General features: G+C 54.4%; 2 protein-coding genes across 3 annotated transcripts in view; one reads left to right on the plus strand and one right to left on the minus strand.

The window, feature by feature from the left end:
• Positions 1 to 19,778, minus strand: part of Rsph14 (radial spoke head 14 homolog) — an 80,840-nt gene that overhangs the window by 28,993 nt on the left and 32,069 nt on the right. The window lies entirely within an intron of this gene.
• The window catches only part of Gnaz (G protein subunit alpha z), a 49,296-nt gene that overhangs the window by 17,546 nt on the left and 11,972 nt on the right, over positions 1 to 19,778 (plus strand). For both annotated transcript variants that reach the window (XM_033762355.1, XM_010603893.2), the window contains exon 2: positions 3,231 to 4,423. In XM_033762355.1, coding sequence (XP_033618246.1) covers positions 3,701 to 4,423 — 723 coding nt within the window. In that variant the 5' untranslated portion in view covers positions 3,231 to 3,700. The remainder of the gene's footprint in view (positions 1 to 3,230; positions 4,424 to 19,778) is intronic.

A 19,778-nucleotide genomic window follows, 5' to 3' on the forward strand; every position in this document is an offset into this window, starting at 1 on the left:
TCCTGGGAGCAGGATCAGCAAGGGTCTGCCTCTCTCCCACACCACATGGCCTCCACGCTTTTAAGGAAATCCTGGCTAGCAGGAAAGACTGCAGAAAGGGAGGGCACAGGGCAGAGCGGTGCTGTCAGCAGAAGGGAGGGGGCACTGTGCTGGCAGGGGAGGTCCTGTGTGTGAGCTGACCTGTGAAAAGCAGGCAGAGTTCCGGTACAGAAGCCAGGCAGAAGGCATCACAGACAGGAGCTGCCTGTGGAGAGGCAGGTGATGGAGTGAGTCCTGCAGAGAACAGCCTGTGCCAAACCTAGTGAGCTCCCCGGGCTACATTGCTGCGGGGAGGGGAGCCAGAGGTTTCGGGTGGGAACCTGCGGTAGGGTGCCCTCGAGTTCCTGGCAGTCCAGGAAGTGGTCTGCGCCTCTCAACATCCAGAAGTTCCAGCTCTGGGGTTCCTGTGTCACCTGCCTGGAATACACCATGTCCTAACAATGAGGTGGCTGCAGAGTGTCTCAGGGCAGCCAGAAGCCTGCTTTTCAGGTGGTAGAGAATAACTCGGAAGGTTCCTCTGGAAGGAACCTGTTTTCTAGGTGATCTCTGCCTTTGACGCTGACCAGCTGAAGGAGAGTTGGTCATTTAAAGCCTGACCGTACTTCAGATTTTAAAATGGTGATGGCAAGAGACATCCCAAGCTGAGCCTCTCGGGGGAAGGGTATCCGCAAACACGCTGAAACGATGGCACGGCAGGGAGAGCCCAGGTGCTCCTGGTAGCTGCTGGGAAGGCTCCCTGAGAAGACATCCCACCAAGCAGGCTGAAGGTTGTGCATCAGGGTTGTTGGTCATCGGCGGGGAGGAAAGAGCAGCCAAGGGTCCCCTGACCTCTACATGCTAACAGTCTGTGTCAGAGAAGGGCAAGCCCCAGGTATGATGAGAGACAAAGCCTTGTCAATGCTATGCTGTTTATTAACAAGCCTTTTCTCCTAACAAAAAGTCACTGAAGGAACTATAAGAGATAGGATAAAATACAGACAACAAAGCACTTCCCTGGGATTCCTAATGCAGAACTCATTGCTGTTTGGGAAGCAGCTCCTGGATCTTTGTTTACACAACGTATGCACGCATGTGCACATAAGTGCACACACATACTACACGTACTGCTTACACATCATCTCTAAGCAGGTGGTCCTGCTGCATCTGCTGTGTTTGAGGATGATACATGTCGAGGCTTCCATTCTCAGATGTAGTTTTGGCCTCATCGGGATCAGACTAAATGACCTTTTAATCACTGCTTTGTCAGCAGAGATGCTGGCGCACTCCTTTGTAGACAGCTGCCTGGTGGGTACAACTGCAGAGAAGTGGGAAAGTTCCCGCTAAAGGCTGGCCATGTCAGCTCTGTAGGGGTGAGGCCAGAAAAACACTACTTACCCAGCACTCCTGGTTCAGGGAGGAGATGGCCATGCAGGTCACACATTAGCCGAAGGTTACTGTAGAGGCGGCAGTGAGGAAAGGAAGGATAAGAGATGAGGCCCAGCTGAGGCAAAAAAGTGAGTAGAGGGTGATAGAGTCAGCGGGGTAGTAACAGCTACTGGTGGACACCTATATAGAGTACAGGCTCTGTGCTGGATGTATTACTCTTCACAGATGCCTGCGACCATGAGGGACAAGCTCAGAGACATAGAGCGATACCCCCAAGGCCACATAGCTGGTGAGAGGTCCTAGCCTGGGGCATGTGGGAGTGAGACTCACGCACTCAGAGCGCTGGGGCAACATCAAAGCTTGGTCCAGGGAGAAAGGGAGCAGAAGAGGATGGGAGGCCACAGCCAGAAAGCGGATAGAACCTGGGCCAGGGAAAGATGTGGCAACCCAGGTCCTGGTTCAGAGCAGGATTGCTGAGACTAGAGGTAGAAGAGTACGTAAGAGGTATGGGCACAGTGAGGTGGGGTGTGGATGACGAATGGAACGTGAGAGTGAAGGTCCTGGAGCAGAGCAAGTGGAAGGGCTGAGGGAGGTTGAATTTCAGGTGCTGGTCATGCCTAGGAGTGGAGAGAGGGAGAGGCCCTTGGCTGACAGGGTCTGTTTCTGGGCCTCCCCATCCCAGAGGTGCCATAGTAGGAAGAGGGTGTTAGAAGAGGGGTGACTGGGCAGAGACAGAGGCCAGGGATGGAAGGCAAGAGGTGTACCCCATCTTGGGCTCTCATTTGGGGCAGAAGCCCAAGCTCCCTGCTAGAAGGGGCTTGGCAGGTTTTAGGAGTTGTCTTGGTGTTGTATCTCTCCTACTGCCAATTAGCAAATGGCAAAGAGGAGCCTGGATCCTACTGCCCAGGCCCAGTTAAGGTCCACGAAAGATTGGGCCTGAGTCTAGGGCGGCCTCTGTATTGTCCACCCTAACCTGAACAGTGATTCCTGTTGCCCTGGGAATTGTCCTGTCTCTCCTGCCTTCCTGGATAAACTTCACCATAGCACCTGTTGTGCAGGCCCTGTCTTCCTGCTGCCCCGTCCCCTGCCGCAGCTACCTCTGCCCATTCCTCAAGACCCAGCCCCAAGCTGCTGACCACTCGGGCACTCCTCGGTGTCCCCCAGTCTAGGACTTGCACCTTACTGGGGTTCCTGTCTGTCTGCTTACTCAGGTGCCCCACAGAACGCCTTCAAGGGAAGGCAGAGGCTGGCCTCCCTCCTGGTGTACATTCTGCCCAGTGACAGCAAAGGTGACCTAACTCCTGCAGGAGGCCGTGAGAGTCTTGGAGGAACCCAGTTATCCCAGGCCTAGGGTTGGGGTCCTGGAGCTTGGCCATAGCCAAGGCCCCACTGTAAAACAGTGTGGGGGCTAAACTCCCTCAGGGCTCAAGGAATAAGGCACAGGATGTGTCCTAGTGGGGTCACATAATTAAATCCCAGCCAGATGCAGAGGCTCAGGAAGAGTAAGGTCAGCCAGATGCAGTAGGCAGGGAGGACTGGTAGATGTGTTTAGCATGAGGGCAGGCAGGTGGAGGCCTTGCATACTTCCCTTCCCTCAGACTTGTGTGCCTGGCTTCGGCCAAACTTCCTGACCAGCAGGGCAGTAAGTGGGCATCAGCCAGCCTGTTTGTTTTGCTGTCCTAACTGTGCAGCACTCCAGAGGAGCAGGGAGTTGATGAATTGATTATTCCCGCGTTTTCTGAGGCCCAGTCAGCTGCTCCCTTTCCCCATCCATTCTGAGGTGGGGCCAGAGCAGCGGGCGGCTCACACTGTTCTCTGTTTGGCAGGTGAAGGGCCGGATGCACGGCTGGGAGCCCGAGGCAGGGGGGCCACAGGGAGCACAGGGCCCTCCAGCCGTGCTTAGCAGCATCGCCACAGCAACCAGCAACCAGACGGCAGCAGCCTAGGCAGACGCCAGCGAACGGCTTCCCACCGAGACTGAGGACAGGGGATGACTACGGCAAATCAGGCCACGCAGCTGACAAGGGAGGTGGAGTGTCACTAGAGGGGAGGGTGCGGCCACCGCCCCACTGCACGAAGTGCCATGCCAGCTAGAGAAGAGGCACTGGGGCAGGGGCTGCAGGGTGGCGTGGCCTCGCCCCGCAGCCAGCACTAAGCGCTCCCAGGGCAGCTGACTCTCGTCTGCTGGGCGCACCGGCCCACGTTTCGGCATCCCTCACTGAGGCCATCCCTGCTCAGTGGTGAGAGGGAGAGGCCCCCACCTGTGCTGTACATCTGGGCCTGCCGCTGCCGGACCATGGGATGTCGGCAAAGCTCAGAGGAGAAAGAGGCGGCTCGGAGGTCCCGGAGAATCGACCGCCACCTGCGCTCAGAGAGCCAGCGGCAGCGCCGTGAGATCAAGCTGCTCCTGCTGGGCACCAGCAACTCAGGCAAGAGCACCATTGTCAAGCAGATGAAGATCATCCACAGTGGCGGCTTCAACCTGGAGGCCTGCAAGGAGTATAAGCCCCTCATCATCTACAACGCCATCGACTCGCTGACTCGTATCATCCGGGCCCTGGCTGCCCTCAAGATCGACTTCCACAACCCCGACCGCGCCTATGATGCCGTGCAGCTCTTCGCGTTGACGGGGCCTGCTGAGAGCAAGGGTGAGATCACACCCGAGCTGCTGGGTGTCATGCGGCGGCTATGGGCCGATCCTGGGGCACAGGCCTGCTTCGGCCGCTCCAGTGAGTACCACCTAGAGGATAATGCTGCCTATTATTTGAATGACCTTGAGCGTATCGCGGCACCTGACTACATCCCCACTGTCGAGGACATTCTGCGCTCCCGGGACATGACCACAGGTATAGTGGAGAATAAGTTCACCTTCAAGGAGCTCACCTTCAAGATGGTGGATGTGGGCGGGCAGAGGTCAGAGCGCAAAAAGTGGATCCACTGCTTCGAGGGTGTCACGGCCATCATCTTCTGTGTGGAGCTTAGTGGCTACGACCTGAAGCTCTATGAGGATAACCAGACGGTGAGTGAGGCCCAGGTTTCCACTGCTTATTCCTGCTATACCGAGCCTGGTACAGCTACACGGTACCTACATTCAGTTGACTCCAGTGAGATGGGGCCTCATACCCCTCGTGCTGTGCTCAGGAAACAGTGTGGGACTTGGCCGTTGTTGTGGGTACACTAGGACATCAATCCCAGAGTGTTGGGCCCCATGGGTCCCCTGTAAGACCAGCTCTTTGTGGCTGTCATTGTTTAAGGAGCCTGATTTCGATCTAGACCACTGTGCTTTGACAGGGTCTGAAGGCACCCCCAAGTGACACCATACTCCTGGGCTCCGTGGAAGGCAGCCTGGCTCACCCTCGAGTGCAGCCACTCTCCCCTCAGCTGCAGACAGAAATGCCACTGTGGCGCTTACTGGCCCCAGACCTCCCCCACCCCAGTGCAGGGAATCAATCAGTCATGTCCCTGCCTGACGCTTTCAGGCTATGGAGGCTACAGGACAAACGAGGACAAGGCCCAGCCAGGTAGTGTTGGTCAGCTTGGCAGTTCCGCAAATCTGTGAGGCTGACAGTGCTGGACAGTTTAGGTCCAAGGAACAACAGCCACCCTCAGAATCCCCAGAGTCTAGTCAAGAAAGCATAATCCCATGGTGCCAGGACCTAGGCTTGGGGTTCTCAGGGTGGCAACTCAGTAAGTTGATTAACAGGGAAGACATCAGGATTCACTGCAGCTTTTGGCTTGGGCTGTGAACCACTGTGTGGAAAAAGGGAATAGAATCGTGAAGTGGTGTGGGGGAAGGCCAAAGAGAGACCTAGACCTAGTGCTAAGCTGGTTAGGGCTGGAGAGGGGAGTTCTGGAAAAGGAACAGCAGAGCCAGGCCCCTGGTGAGCAGCAGCATATTCTAGCCCAAACAAGGCAGTACACCTGATGTACAAGGCACCTGTAGCCTCTCCAGGTACCTAACAGTGGCAGACAAGTGAGGGATACCCTGAGACTGTCCCGCTCAGCAGAGGTTTTGTGCTAGGCAGGAGCCCTGAGGAAAGACCCAGAACCTGATGCGGTGGCGTAGTAGTGACAAACAGGAAGTCCCCCAAGGAGCTGTGAGTGGGCTGTGTGTGCCCTGAGCTCAGAGGAGGACGAAGATGCTGGTGGGGGGATCTTGTAGAAATGGAACCGCTGCCAGACAAGGACCCAGCCTTGAAGAACTGGACTCTGGGGTCGGTTGCAAGGATGGAGCTCCTTCTTTCACCCAGTCTTGTTAAGGCAGGTGGCAGCTTTATCCTTTGAGCTAGTCTGATGTTTCTAACTTGGGGCCTGTGGCCCCAAGAGAGTCTGTAGAAGACTCCAGATTATGACCACAGTGCTGAGTGCTTGAATGTTCTCTGAGCAGAGAGGGTCTGCGGCCTCTTCATCAGGCGGCTATGGAAGCAGGAAGCAGGGCTTCTTCCCTTCATGCATCTGGGTTCTTCCCCAGAACTGTGCCCAGGTATTACGATGGCTCCAGTGGGTGGGGTGATAATCCAGAAATGGTGTGGTCCACCCTACTCTCAGGCTGTCTCTCTGTGAATGAGTTGTCTTCAAGGTTCTAGCCCCTCTTACCCCTGTGGCTGCCCCCTGCTTCCGCACTTGTGTGGTTCTGGATAGAGGTGACATCCCAGCAGACGAGTGAGGTCAAGCTCCCTCGATGAGGTATTACTCAGAGCAGAGACGGTTGGGTTGACCAGGCGATGAGACAAAGTGAAGTAGCTGGGCCGGGCCCAGAGGTCAGCATCATGGCAGGTCTGCTGGCCAGACCACAGTCACCAGTCATACTGGCTCAGGCAGTTGGCTCTCTGTGCTCATGTCCACTTCTGTCCCTGGAGCGGACAAGAAACAGCTCAGGAGCCTTCTAGGCCTCTATCCAGGGAGTGCTTCATCTGTCATCTCCAGGGCAGGCAGGGTGAGCTCCCTCCATGCCAGGCTTGCCTCCTAGATCCATTCTTTTCTGACTATCTCCAAAGGTTCGCCTGGCCCCAAAGGCGGAAAGCCTGGGCTCTGAGTTTCATGGAAGGCTTTAGTTATCATCTCTGCTCTCTGAACTGTTCAGTGAGAAGACAGCCTAACAATCCTCAAACATGGGCCCAAGGCACCTACTTTGCTCCCTCTCTGTCCTCTCTGCTCTGGCCATCAGCTGCTTGTTTTGCTCTGTTCAGTGTTGAGCTCATGACCTTCCTGTTTTCTACCCACATCCTCCTGTCCTTCAGCACTCATCCCTGTAATGCTGCTTCGAGAGGCCCTGACCCCAGCCCGGTTACCTGCACTCTTCCATGGAGTGCTCTTCACTGGGTGGGTCACTGCTCACGCATGAGTAAGCTCTGAGAACAGACTAGGTGGGGCCCTGTGGGGCTTCCATCTCTCATTTTTTTCCCAGCCCTGTCCCCACAGGAATCACTGTGAGGCCTGCACTTGCCTCCTAGAGGAACCAGGCTCTAAGGCTTTCAAGACATTTTCTAAAGTGGCAGGCAGCTGGGCATGCACCCCCCCAACCACCCAGTTCTGCAACCCTGAAGAAGTGATTATTCACCAGAAAAGGAAATTCTTGATGAGAAACTTAAGTGAGGCTGGAAATTCACTGGATTCCAAATGGTTCTGACCTTTCATGCTCCACCAGTAATATCTGGGGATGGAAAACAAACAGGCTGCTGAGGAAAGACAATACCCGCCCGTGATTCCTCCTGGGGTGGTGCTGGCAGTGAGCACCGCCTGCCTCTCCCCCGAGTCAGGCCAGGGCCAGTGCTGCACAGAGGCTAAGACAAGCCTGCCACCGTCTGCCCTGTGCTCTTGGAATGCCCTGAACTGTCCTTATAGCCCTGGCAAAAGCAAATCAGCCAAGAACAGACCATACTAATTTTTGCAAAAGCTAAATGAACCTCAGGGCCAGGTGCCAAGGCTCTAGACACGGCTTCTCCAGAGTTCTCCTTCCCTGCTCAACTACAAGGCCTCATCTTCTCTCTAATGGAGGCTGGCAGTGCCCCCTGCCCCCATGCTTGGCAGAGGAGCCACAGCCCCCCCCAAGCCCGCCCGCTGGCTTTTGCGTCAGCACGTTGCCAAGGAGAGCGTCAGCATCTCTGGCTCCTGGGCGTGAGGACTGCAGCAAGTGCAGGGCAGCACCTTGGAGGCGAGGGGAGGTGGATTCCAAGGCATCCGTGGACTATGGCAGCAAACACACATGAGGAGCCACGCCCACCCTTGGCCACACTTCCTCTCACCCCAAAGAGGATTTGATAGGTGCTAGTGTCTGTTCCCCTTGCAGTCCTGTTAGGCACTGGTGATTCCAGAGCCAGGTGAACCTCCAGTGCCCAACTTGGTACTCCCCCAGGTGGCATCAGAGGCTAAAACACTGCCCAGCGACGCATGGGGATTTGTCCTGGGCACCATCCTGACTGATCCCGTGGGGCAGAAGCACCTGTTATTTCTGTGGCCAACAGGGGCACCGAGGCCAGGTGCAGGGTGGCACTGGATAATTTCCCACCCCACCCCCACACGAGGACAGCCCCTGAAAGGCGTGAGGACCTCATGGGCTTCTCACTTAGTCCAACCCAAGGCAGAAGCTGTGTCCCTCCTCTGTAGTAAATCTACAGAAGGGTCAGTTGACAGAAACAGGTCCCTTTGTGGCCTCAGGAGGACTGGACGAAGTTGAGATACTGGCACTCAGCAGCTCTTGTGGAATATGAGCACAGCTGTGACCGGCAGGATTGTCTCCTCACTCCCTTATCAGAGGCATCAGGGGGACCCAAAACATACTTGCTGGGAGGCCTAGGAAGTGTAGGAAAGCAGGTGCCTACCACCCAACTTCTGTCTCTGCGGATCAGCTAATGGACTCTGCTGAACACTTAATGGAGGGATCCTTCAAAAGGGACAGATTAAAAGGCTTGGTTGTAAAGTGTCAAATATTCTCATGTGGAAACCCACAGGGAGCTTGCTGCCCATTTCCTGGCAGAGCTGTCAGCAGTCCCAGCCCTGTGACAAGCTCATTGTGTGCCTGCTGTGTGCCTGCTGGGCTGGCACAAGGCCCTGGCTGGGGGCTGGGCGTGATTGCCTGAGCCAAGTTTTAATATTTGCCCAAGGAACTTGGGGAGTGGGGGGCAGTCACAAACTCTCATGCCAGGAACACCTGCTCCCTCCTTCTAGAGTCAGCAGACACAATTCTCAGGAGAGATCCATTTTGCTTTCATCTGGGACAAGTGGTGGCCACTTGGACTTCACAGGTGGTCTGGGCCAGAACAAGGTTCACTCTGGAAGGTCAGGTATCCCCGCTGCCATTTATCTAAGCGGCAACTGGTCAGCCTGTGTCAGAAAGGGGATGGGCACGGAGACATTGCCTTTGAGGGGCCAAGTTCTGTAGGTGGTGAGTACTACAGCAGCCAAACACTGGGCGGGTGGCTTCTGCCAAGCTCTAGACAGTGGCCCTCGTCCTCCTCTCTGCCTCCTTAGCAGCCGCTCCCCACCCCTGAACAGGTCAGTGGCCCTAGCACACCCTGAGAGCACACAGCCTGTTCTGTGGGCGGAGCCCCGTTGCACAGCCTGCACTCAGTGGGTGCTGTAGAGTGGGCAGGCAACAGGCAGGATTGGGAAAAGCAGGAGTCCTGAGGCCGTGGCTTCAGCCCTTCTAGCGGGGGGACTCCACAAATGCTGATCCTTAACTGGGGTGCATGCTATTGAGAAGGGGGAGGTGGAGGTGGCCCTGTAAATAGTATGTACCCTTCACCTCAGCACTTTTAGCCTGAAAAGGGAACTTATTTTTGTGCTTTAAGAGTGGTGCTTAAGCAGCTTTGTCATGAAATGAGGTGCTAAGGGAGATGCAAGGTGTTTGTAGTAAAACAGGCTCTCACCTGTCGCTAATGGAGCCGGTTACATCTGGCCAAAAAAAAGGGATTATAAATGGGAAATATCCAGGTATGGACAGTGCTCTTCTCCCAGCATACATAGACTTGGACTTGGACTTAAGGATCCCTTAGTGATCTCCAACGTCCAGCTTTGTAGATGAGGCTGAGTTTGCATCACATGTCCCCAGGCTGAGTCAGTGTTGCCCCTGGGGATTCCAGAGATTTCCCCTTCACTACCAGCCCCATACCCTGTGGAGTACAGAGGGGTTTGGGGTATAGGTTGGTTCCATGCTGAGGGCTGCGGTGGCCGGCAGCCCTGATCCCACCCCCACCCAATCCATGTAGGACAGTGGGGTGCTCTGGTGCAGCATGTGCCCGCTTTGCCTCCTGCTCTCAGCCCCGCCCAGGACATAGCTTCAGTAATAGCGTCTAGCGCTGAGAATTGTGCCAGAGCGGTGAACCGCCAACCTGCGGGAGCTCGCTCCTCTCTAGCTTTGGGCACTGATCTAGCAGCTCCTCCTCATCTTTTGATGTGCCCAGACCATGTGCAATTTGTCTGTGACATCCACAAATCACTGTGACCCTGGAACAGCAGAGACCTCCTTGGCCAGAGCCAGAGATGGGGCCAGGCTGACAGAGGTTTGTGTTTCTAAGGACTGGACAGGAGCCGCACAACTTGGGGAGATCCACAGAGATGAGAGACAGAGAGGACCTGACTGCAGCAGGTACAAAGTAGGGAAGCAGGGCTTAGCTGGCCACACCAGGCAGCATCCTCTTCACTGGCTGTACGTGCACAGCTGGACCACTCCTGGCCCGGAGGTGCTGCCAGCTCTTGTGAGCAGCCTCTACCGCCACCTCAGAGCAGGCTCCTGAACCAGGGTCTCTGCCTGTGCTACCTGGCCTTCATCCTAGTCTTAACTGGCGCTGCAGCCGTCTGGCTCACACCCGAGTGGGCCTTGGGCTGCTCTGAGTCTGTGTCCCTGATCAGTGACTAGTGGGTCCGGGACTTCATGTCAGTTTCCATGGGACACTGACTACAACTTGTGAAAAGCAGAGTAGCGGTATGCGTGAAGGGAGCATGCCCAAGGTCCAGGGTGCTTACCAAGTGGTGTTCCAGATCCCTTGAGTAGAAACTCCTTCCTTCTGCTGCCAGGGGACACACAGCCTCAGAGGCCACTCTCACTAGCAGCTTCTTCCATTCTTCCTTCCCTGTCACACTGGGAGCTTCCGAGGGCAGGGTCATTCCTCGGTCGCCTTTGCGCAGTGGCTCGTTGCTCTTGGTGGGATAAAGCCTGGGCCTGGGCTTAGATATCTGCTGCGCACTATGCCTCCCTGCCTCCTTCACCAGCTTCACCTGCATGGTGCATCGTTGGGTTCCTGATATGGCTGTTTCATCTGTGACCCTCCTATCCTTATGAACCTGGCTCTGTTACTCAGTGCATCACCTGTCCTTCCATAGTGGTCAGTCACCTACTGTCACCCTCCATACACAAGCTGTCACTAAACACAGCAGGTGGCAGTAGGACACTAGGCCCCACCGCTTCATCTTTTACCGAGCTGAATCTGCCATATTACTTGGCAAAGTCTGCATAGTGATGGTCTGGGATCACCCCTGGATCTCAGCCTGGTAACCCTACTAAGACAAGAATTCTTCCAGGTGGGCCTCAGAGCACCGCCTTATAGCTTGATTGGGCGCAGCCTCTTGCCCTAGTGCTGGTAAACTGCAAGGAGAGAGAGCAAGTGCTGCTCTCAGTGTTTGCCTCCTGCAGAGGAGGATGCCAGGACCCAGATTAGGGGTCAGCAGTCCCTCTCTATGCCAGCCCACTGGGGGAGGGCAGCTGGAGCTGGCTCACACCAGCTCTTAAGAGCCAATTTTTCAATCTTTAAGAAGATTGTGAGCAGTCTGACATCATATTAATAGCATAAAATCATCCAAGTGGCAGTAATTACACCACAGAAATTGGCAACCACTACAAATCGGTCCCACTCCCCCTACCCCAAGCCAGTTGTTAAACATTTACCAGCATGCCACAGGCAGTGCGTCTTCAACCCTGGGTCAGGCTCAGTTATCAGCGGATCACTGAATCCACTGTTTGCATCTTTTTGACGAGCAAGACAGTGTCTGTCTCTCCTCTGTGGTTCCTCGGGGATTCCCAAGTCTGGCCCACCTACCGCGTGTGTTACAGCTCTTCTCATTCAACCCCTTAGAGAGGAGTCGTTTTCTAGGGTGGCTCCACACTTATCTGACCCTCACTCCTGCTTCCCCTGGCCAGATTTCAGAAAATACTGCTGCACAGAGAAGCAGCCTTGGAATCCTGCCTCCCCTTTGTCATCAGCTGACATGATGGCATCTACTCAAACTGGGGGCCCTCTCTATCTGAGAGAAAATAAGCCCATGGTATTCATTCAGGAAGTGGTCACACCTAATATGTGCAGGTCCTGGTCCTGACAAGTTCATAACCCAGGGACAGAGTTCCGTCCTGCTTCTCCTAAGATCAGCTGGGGACAGCATGGAGCAGCCCTCGGAGGACCCAAGGACCTCCTCTGCACCAGAGGCTAGCCTGCGGAACAGATGAGGGCCCACACTGGGAGGAGGGCCTGAGTGGATTGGACAAAGGTGATCGGATCTGGATCTTACAGAATACAATCCAAGGGCTGCGGGATGCTGTTAGGGCAGGACCAAGGGGACTGTTTGGGACCATGGCGAGTATAGCACAGCACCTTGCAGAGAGAGCTAGGGCACCAGATACCCCGCAGTGGGGGAGGGGAATCAAGGAAGGACCACGCAGGACAAAGAACCTAGGTACTATGTCCAGTCCGTGGCACTGCCCACACTGTGACTGTGGAGCTGGGGCTGACTCAGGCATCACTCCCTAGTCTGTGTACTTTTCACCTACCAGATGATAGCACTGGATGCTCACAAAGGTGCCCCTTTCCACGAAGCTCTTGTGCCAAGAACTTCAAGGTAGAATTGCTTCCCAGTCCCCATCCGCTTAGTCTGCCTGGGCCAGCGGGTAATTAATTTCCTGAGCGCATTAGCTCTGCTCATTACCCACACATCAGAACAGCTCTGGGTTTTAAGATGCAGATTATTGTTTTAAGGGATTTGTATAATCCAAAAACTGAAAAACAAGTTTTTCACTTATCAGGAGCAGACTCCAGTGTGGAGGCTGGGAGACCTGAAGGCCTCACTGATGTGGGGAGCCCCTGATCACCAGGGTAGATGTTGGAGATCTGCCACCCAGGGGATTCACTGACTAGCCTTGCACAGGAGAGTGAATAGGGATGAGGACAAGGCACTTAGGTCTCACCTTCTGTACTAATAGGGTACAGGGCCCTCCTCATCCATCTCTGGGGTTCTCCGGGCCCAGGGGCTCTTTCCATCTAATTTTTGGAGGAACTTAAAAGACAGCCAAGGGAGAAGCCCTGAGCATCTGAAGAGGATGCCTGTGTTGCTTGGGTGGAGTAAAAGGTCCTCTTTCCTTCCTATGTGTGGCTCTGACCTGGACAGGGGACAAGTCCAGCATGGCCAGGAGCCTGGGCTGAAACTTACCCTAATCTAGTCTTCATTGCACCTTGTGGTGAATGCCTCTTTAGCTCCTGCACTTTCTCTAATTTCATTAGTAGTGAGGTTCTCTGCTGAGGCTCGTCTAGGGCTCTAGCCCAACACACATTTTCCTAGACTGTGATGACCCCAGGAGAAGCTCAACAGCATCCTGACCCAGGACATTTATAGCCTCTGGGACAATTCAGCCCAGCCCCAGTGACCTCAGACAAATCCCTTCCCCACAGGGCCATGGGCCTCTCAGGCAACAAACAGGTAAGCACTGGAAAACTTGTGACCTGCTCACCATTCCCCAGGAGCCATAGGCTCTGGCTTTTGTGTCCTAGGACTCCAGAACACCAATTTGAAAGGGCACAGTGGAAATGCTGGCCAAAGCAATCTGTGGTTCCTGGGTGGGAAGGAGACCACTGCACCTTGTGACTCCGCATTCAGTACCTCAGGGATCAAGACACTTCTCTTTGAGCCTCATCTCCCCATGGGTGAGGCTGCAGCAGCCAAGAGGCCACAGCACAGGGTCACATGTGGCCTCTGGCCCTGGCTGAGCCTCAGCATAGATGAACTTGTCTAGTCTTTGCTTCCTCAGTTGTAAAGTGAGACTGTGTGCAGCTGTAAGTTAGAAAAGGCGCTTGTAGAAGAAATGGACAGAAAGCCTGTAATGGGCTTTCCTTCTACCCTTCTTTAGCATGACCCATGTTAAGCCTCAGCATAGAAGGACTCAGTGCCTGTCTGCTGTTACCTGTGCTTACAGTGGGCCGCACAGAGCCCAGACTGAGCATGGCACAGTGACAGAGAAGAGCACCAGGTTTGGGGTTTAGACACTGTCCTCTGACACCCATACCCAGCAGGCCGGCCTTCTAAACCTCAGTTGTCTGTTCAGGACCAGGCGGGGGTGGTGATGTGGGTGACTCAGACCAAAGAAGCTGGAGCACAGGATGAGTTCCTCCCAGGGTATCCCAGCCCTTTGGCTGAAGTAGTGAGGCCTATTGAGGGCAGAAGATCTTTACTGGACAGTGAAGACTCCATGGAGGCTGGAGGACTAATTGTGACTGCCATGCTTCTCGCAGGGCCTTGTCCTCTCCCTGACAAGCCTGCCCCCTAGGGGAGCAAGGGACACCGTAGTCCTGCTTGGATTCAGCAGGACTGAGGTCATGATCTGTTCACTGGCCTGGCCTCTGGACCCACCCTTTCCCCAGTGTACTGTCTACAAGGACAGCTGTCAAGGCAGCCCGTTGTCTGCCTTCTGCAGCTCAGAAGTCATAGCAGGGGCCTCCCCAAGACTACCTAAGCCCTAGCCACCCCAGGCCCCGCCTTGTGCCAGCACTGTCCTTGGTGCATGGTGGTCCCTTTGCCTGGAATTTGGCCCAGCCTGGTAGTACCCTGGGCCGTCCCTTGCTGTCCTCTTCACTGCCTGTCCTGGAAGGACGGGCTTACACAGTCATGGGATGCTGCAGGTAAGCACAGGAGTGGAGGTGGTGGGGATACATAGGGATCGCTCCTCACGAGATAGTGATGCCTGACGGTCAAGAGCATCCTCCCAGTGAAGAGTGAGAGTCAGGAACCTGCCTGGAAACGGGGCAAAGAGAGCTCAGAAAGTGCTGTCCAGGATGAGTGCCATCAGCTGCTGAGAACCCTGTGATCCTGGAATGTGTCCGCGGCAATATTGGTACTACACAAAGGAGTGCTCTTCTCTCTTGTGTGTCTTCTAAATTCTGTAGCCTTTATAGTGCTGCAGGAGGTGGCAACCTGCAGTGTAGGCTTGGTGGCCTTGAGTCTAAGTCTTGATCACTGTCCAGAAGGCTTCATTTCAAAATGTCTTCAGAGTCAACCCTGGTACCTCTCCCACTGAGACCCAGGGAGGACATGAACAGCCCAGGAGTCCTCAGGCAGGGACTACCCCAGGCATGAAGGCTCCTGACATTGTGCGGGCTTGGAAGTGACCACGCCCCAGCTGCCCTATATGACTCTGAACTACTTTTTCACATCTGATGACCAGGTCATCAGCTAGGGGTGCAAAAGTAATTTTCTGTCCTAGAACAGCTGCTCGGGAAAGGCAGGAACCTCATCTTTCATGTTCTTATCCTACCCCATGCTTGTAGCAGTTCCTCAAAAGGACTGTGCAAAAGCTGAGATCTTCTACCTGGTAGCCACTGCTTTCTGAGCAGGATACAGCCACCAGCCTTAACCTCAGGATATGCAGTGATGGGTGCTGGAGCCAGAGCAGTTCCAGGGACCAGGCTCTTGGGCCAGTGCTTAGGAGCCAGGGAGAAAATCACATCCAGATTGTGTGGCTGCACAGCACACACATGTATTCTTCCCACGAGAGATTCCGTCATTTCAACTAGATCTCAGACAGAGCCTGAGCTTGCTCTGCCCTTCTACCTCCTGCACATGGAGATACTGGGTTAGGGTAATAATGACCCAAGTCCTTTTTTTTTAAATTTTGAGCCTTGCTGAAATCCATCTTATAGATCATGAGCACCAGTTGCCCACTGAGATCTTTCCTTACCCACAGTTTCTCGTGTCCATCACAGGCATGGACCAGGGCCTGCTGCAGGTGCTTTCATAAGCCTTGCCACCTACAAATCCAGAGTGAGGCACAGCCCAGCAGCCAGGAGTACAGAGCATGCACCTTGCTAAACAGTGCCAGGCAAGGTGCCGAGCTGTGGGTCCAAGGGAGTCCTCTGGATCTGCAGTAGGAGACTCCTCACACATCAGTTTCCTTGTGCAAACCCGTGTCTGTGTTGACAGCTTCCAGTCTACAAGGCACCTGCAACCTGCTGTCTGTTAATTTCCTGTCAGTGACTGAGAGCAGGGGAACCAAGATCAAGCCAGCAAGATTTAACATGGAAGCAAACAGGAGACAGTTCTCATTTTAGCTAAAGCAAACACAGACTGAGCATTAGAAGAGGCAGCTCCTCCCTGCAGGCTGGGCAAACTTGTGACCTGGAGCAGGACCCACAGCCTGAGCTTCATCACACGTGTTGCCAGCCTGCTGAGTGTGAAACGGGGGAGCAGAATTTGGGGTCTTCAGGCCCATTCAAACAAATGCTCCCAGCATTTTGTGGGAGTCTTGGACTATTCCTAAATCACTACCACTGGGTACGCGATACCCACTGCCATGTCACAGCTTCCCTGGGGCTCTACCTCCCTGGTGACTTTGACCAACATCTGTTGGAACAGGAAGGTCTCATTAGGCTCTTAAGATCCTGCTAGTCATTGATTCTGAGATCCAGTGAAAACAAAAAAACAGTGAAGCGAGGGATGCTGGGCTTATACTGAGAAACCACTGCCACCTTCATGAAGACTTAACATTGCGTAGTGTCTTGTGGCTGCGCTCAGACTCCTAATCCCTGCTGGGCCATGAGAAAGTGCCCTGGGTGCAACAGCATGTCCTGCTCATACTGAAGGTCTAAGGTGAGTAGAGCCCTGGCCCGGTGGTGGTCCCAGGATTGTCATGTGGCCACCACTGTCCGTATAGATTCCCAGGTCTAGGCCTTCCCAGGAGCACAGTTCTGAGTCCTCACCCAGCTCCTGGGGACTTAAGGAAGTTCATGAGACAAAAAAAGTAGAAATGGAGGGGTCATGGACGTGAGCCTGCCAGTACCCTACATTCACAGTCTCCAAGCCCCTGACTGGGCAAGGGGTAGCCCTTCACAGTGCAGTCGGGAAATCTGGGTTCCTAGAGACCATTGCCTGGGTAGCAAAGCCAGAGGCCTCCTTACCTGGAGGTTCTGCCACCACCTCTGATGAAGACCCTCAGCTGTTTCCTTCCCAGGGACTGCACAAGGTTAGGAAGCAATCTCCCCTTACTGTCACTTAGGACCCCCACTCCATGCTGTATTGACAAACGAGATGGCTGGAGGCTGAACTGCTATGCGAGGCAGGAAGTAGCTCTCCACTGTTTGTGGCATGTTCAGAACAAGGGCTTTCCAGGCTATTGTGGCCTGAGTTACAGCTTACCCAGCAGCCTGTTATCTTGTTTAAATAGTCCTTGCTGTTTGAAGTGCCAGGCCTGGCCGGTGCTGTTACTATGAGCATTGCACGTGTCACTGGGTGTAGTCGGGGGCTGGGGGCCCAGGTAAGCAGAGGCTCTGACTTCCTAACACATCCCTACTCAGCCCGCAGCTCAGGAAGTCGCATCTGTCATTGCCCAAGGCCTACATGGCTGAGTGCCTTGTAAAATGGATGGGTCTCCTTTCCTATCTGGGTGGCCGCCGAGCAGCCCCTGGCTGGGTAGGAAGGGACTGGCTAAGAGAAGAGAAAGTGGCCGTAAGAGGCATCAGATGAGGGATGGGAGAAGCAGTGTCCCAGAAGGAAGAATGAGGGCCCCATGAACACCAGAAGCCTGCAAGTGTCTGAGTGTATGAGGTGCGGCCACCAAGTTGCTAGTCCTTCTGTATTGCTCTCTGATCTCCACTGTCACAGGTGGGTTCTGTGGATTCCAGGCTCTCTGCTTGCAGGTGGTAGTAACAGTGGGGTTTCGGGGAGCAAGAGCTGGCAGCTGAGCCATAGAGTATTCCAGCAAGTGGCACATGAAACCCACCAAAGGGAATGCAACCACAGTTGGGTTCTGGGATCTCTGTACACGGAATCCTGGTGTGCTTAACCATGGAAATAAAATGCAAGGCATCACCTGCCAAGATACAGGATCAGACACTTCCTGGTCATTTTAAAGCCAGAAGAACACCTGGTTATCAAACACCTTTTCAGTCTGTTCTGGCAAACTGACCCACTGAAAGGTGAAGCTGTGGTAAAGAAGGATGCAGGCCTCCCGTCACTGGGGGCCAGGCTAGGAGCGAGCGTGATGTAGAGTAGGGGCCCAGTACCACCACGTTCAGAGCTTCCTTTGGGTGCCTGTCACTCGCCCCAGCCACACTTTAAGCATCCTTGGAGAAGCTTTTGGGCCCCTACCATGTCTCCACTCACACGCGCACACGAGTGCTGCTCTGCTGGACCCCAAGACATGCACCCTGTGGCCCTCGCTGCCATGTGCTCCATGCTGAGAGCAGCCCCTGTGCCCCCTGCGCTCACAGGCAGATGACTGGTGGAAGCAGGAACAGGGTCCAGTGGTGCTAAGAGCAGCTCAGTGAATTAAAGGGTTGAGGTCATGACAAGGAACGACTTCAAAAGCAGGAATCAATGAACTGACCAGCTATGTGAACAAAGGAAAGCATGGCGAAGGCCTCCAGGCAGAGGTCAGGTGGCTGAGGCAGGAGGTAGGGAGATGTAGGGATCACTTGGTCAGGAACACAATGGTCTGGAGGCCTTACACAGGAGTGGTCACAGAGTCTATGCAGGAATATGGGTCCCAGCAGGAGATGACCGTGGTGGTAGAGACGGGCTCCCTGAGTGTCATGAGGGTGCCATCACAGAACAGACACAGGCGGACACTCACAGCCTGACACTAGGCCTTTTGCATGCCGTACTTGGTGGGTTGTACTCAGCTTGGGTGCCTTCTCACCCCCAGATCCCAGCCCAGACATCACACTCTGTGCCTCCTGCCCTCTGGCTTGCACGACACTGCTTGTGTCCCCTCTATGCTGGACAGCTGCTGGCACGTGCATCCCTCCTCTGGAACTAGTCCAAAGTGAGGAATGCTCTTTGCTCCTGTCTGTTCCTCAAGGAAAAAGAGTGCTTTGCATGCAGCAGGAGCTTTAGAACTAGCAGTGACCATTTGTCACCAGAGAAGAGATGCTTGGAGGTTACCAAGATACCTGGGGAGACTGGGCTTTAATCTCAACCCTGAGCCCCTGTATCCTCCTAGGAAGAGCAATGTCTTTGTGAGGCCCGGTTAGCACCCAGTGGGTGGGTAGGAGATACCGGCCTTCAGCCTCCTCATTACTGCCTGTTGACCGTGTCTCTATTGTGACTCATTTCACAATTGCCAAAAATAACTGATGTCTCACAGCTAATAGGACCCAAGACTCGGGTAAGGTGGAGAACCAAGGCGGCCCACAGTGGGCCTGATCACAGAACACGTTGGCAGCACTGCTGGTGGAGGGAGGCTCAGCAGGGTTACCCTGCTTTGCTGAGAGACCAGCAGCTGCCTGTCCAGGGAGAGAGGGTCAGATCAAAGTTGGGTGGGCACTGAGCTAAGTGAGGGCCTTCCCAAGGGGACCTGAGAATAGAGGTGCTGCCTGAGAATAGACATATCTGCCTCTTCTGTGGAATTCAGTTCTCTGAACTACGCCTCTGCTTGGGAAGCCCCTGATCCTGTGGCTGGATCTGGGAGCCATGGAGTGGCTGGTATTGCTGGGAGGGAGGCAGAATGGGAAGGGAAATCCTAAGCTGAGGTGTTAGTGCCAAAAAGCGCTCCACATAGACAAGGCCATGCCTGTTTTGCCTCAGCATCCTAAGTACCCACCAAACCACAGGGGCAGCAGGCTGCTGGGGCCTCGGGGGCCAGCTTGGATAGTAGGTGAGCTACTCCCACTTGGGCAGCTGTGTAGGGAGCAGTGACCATCCTGAAGAAGAGCACCCCAGTAAGCAGGCAGTTGAGAGCCCTTCCCTACCCACAGCCTCGTTTTTTTCCGCTAGCCATTAGCATGATCCTTTCTGTACCCTCCCTAGTTTCAGGGTCAGTCAGGTTTACAAAGTCATTAGCCTCATTAATCCAGTTCTCCAGTCTGTCAAAATAGCATTTAAAGGCCGGGCGTGGTGGCTCACTCCTGTAATCCCAGTACTTGGGAGGCTGAGGCAGGCGGATCACTGTTGAGTTCGAGACCAGCCTGGGCTACATAGTGAGTTCCAGATCAGTCCCAACTACGTAGTGAGACCCTGCCTCAAAAAACCAAAAAAAAAAAAAAAAAAAAAAAAAAAAAAAAAAATTTGGGTGATAACCCAGAGATTAAACCAAGGACAGTCCGACAACAAAAATAAAAATGAGAAAACACTTAAGCAAGACACAAGGACAGACTCCCAGTTCACCAATGGCAAACAGTAGGGCA

Source organism: Fukomys damarensis, unplaced genomic scaffold (genome assembly GCF_012274545.1).
Source record: "Fukomys damarensis isolate Sample0158 unplaced genomic scaffold, DMR_v1.0_HiC HiC_scaffold_12, whole genome shotgun sequence".
Classification (NCBI taxonomy): Eukaryota; Metazoa; Chordata; class Mammalia; order Rodentia; family Bathyergidae; genus Fukomys; species Fukomys damarensis.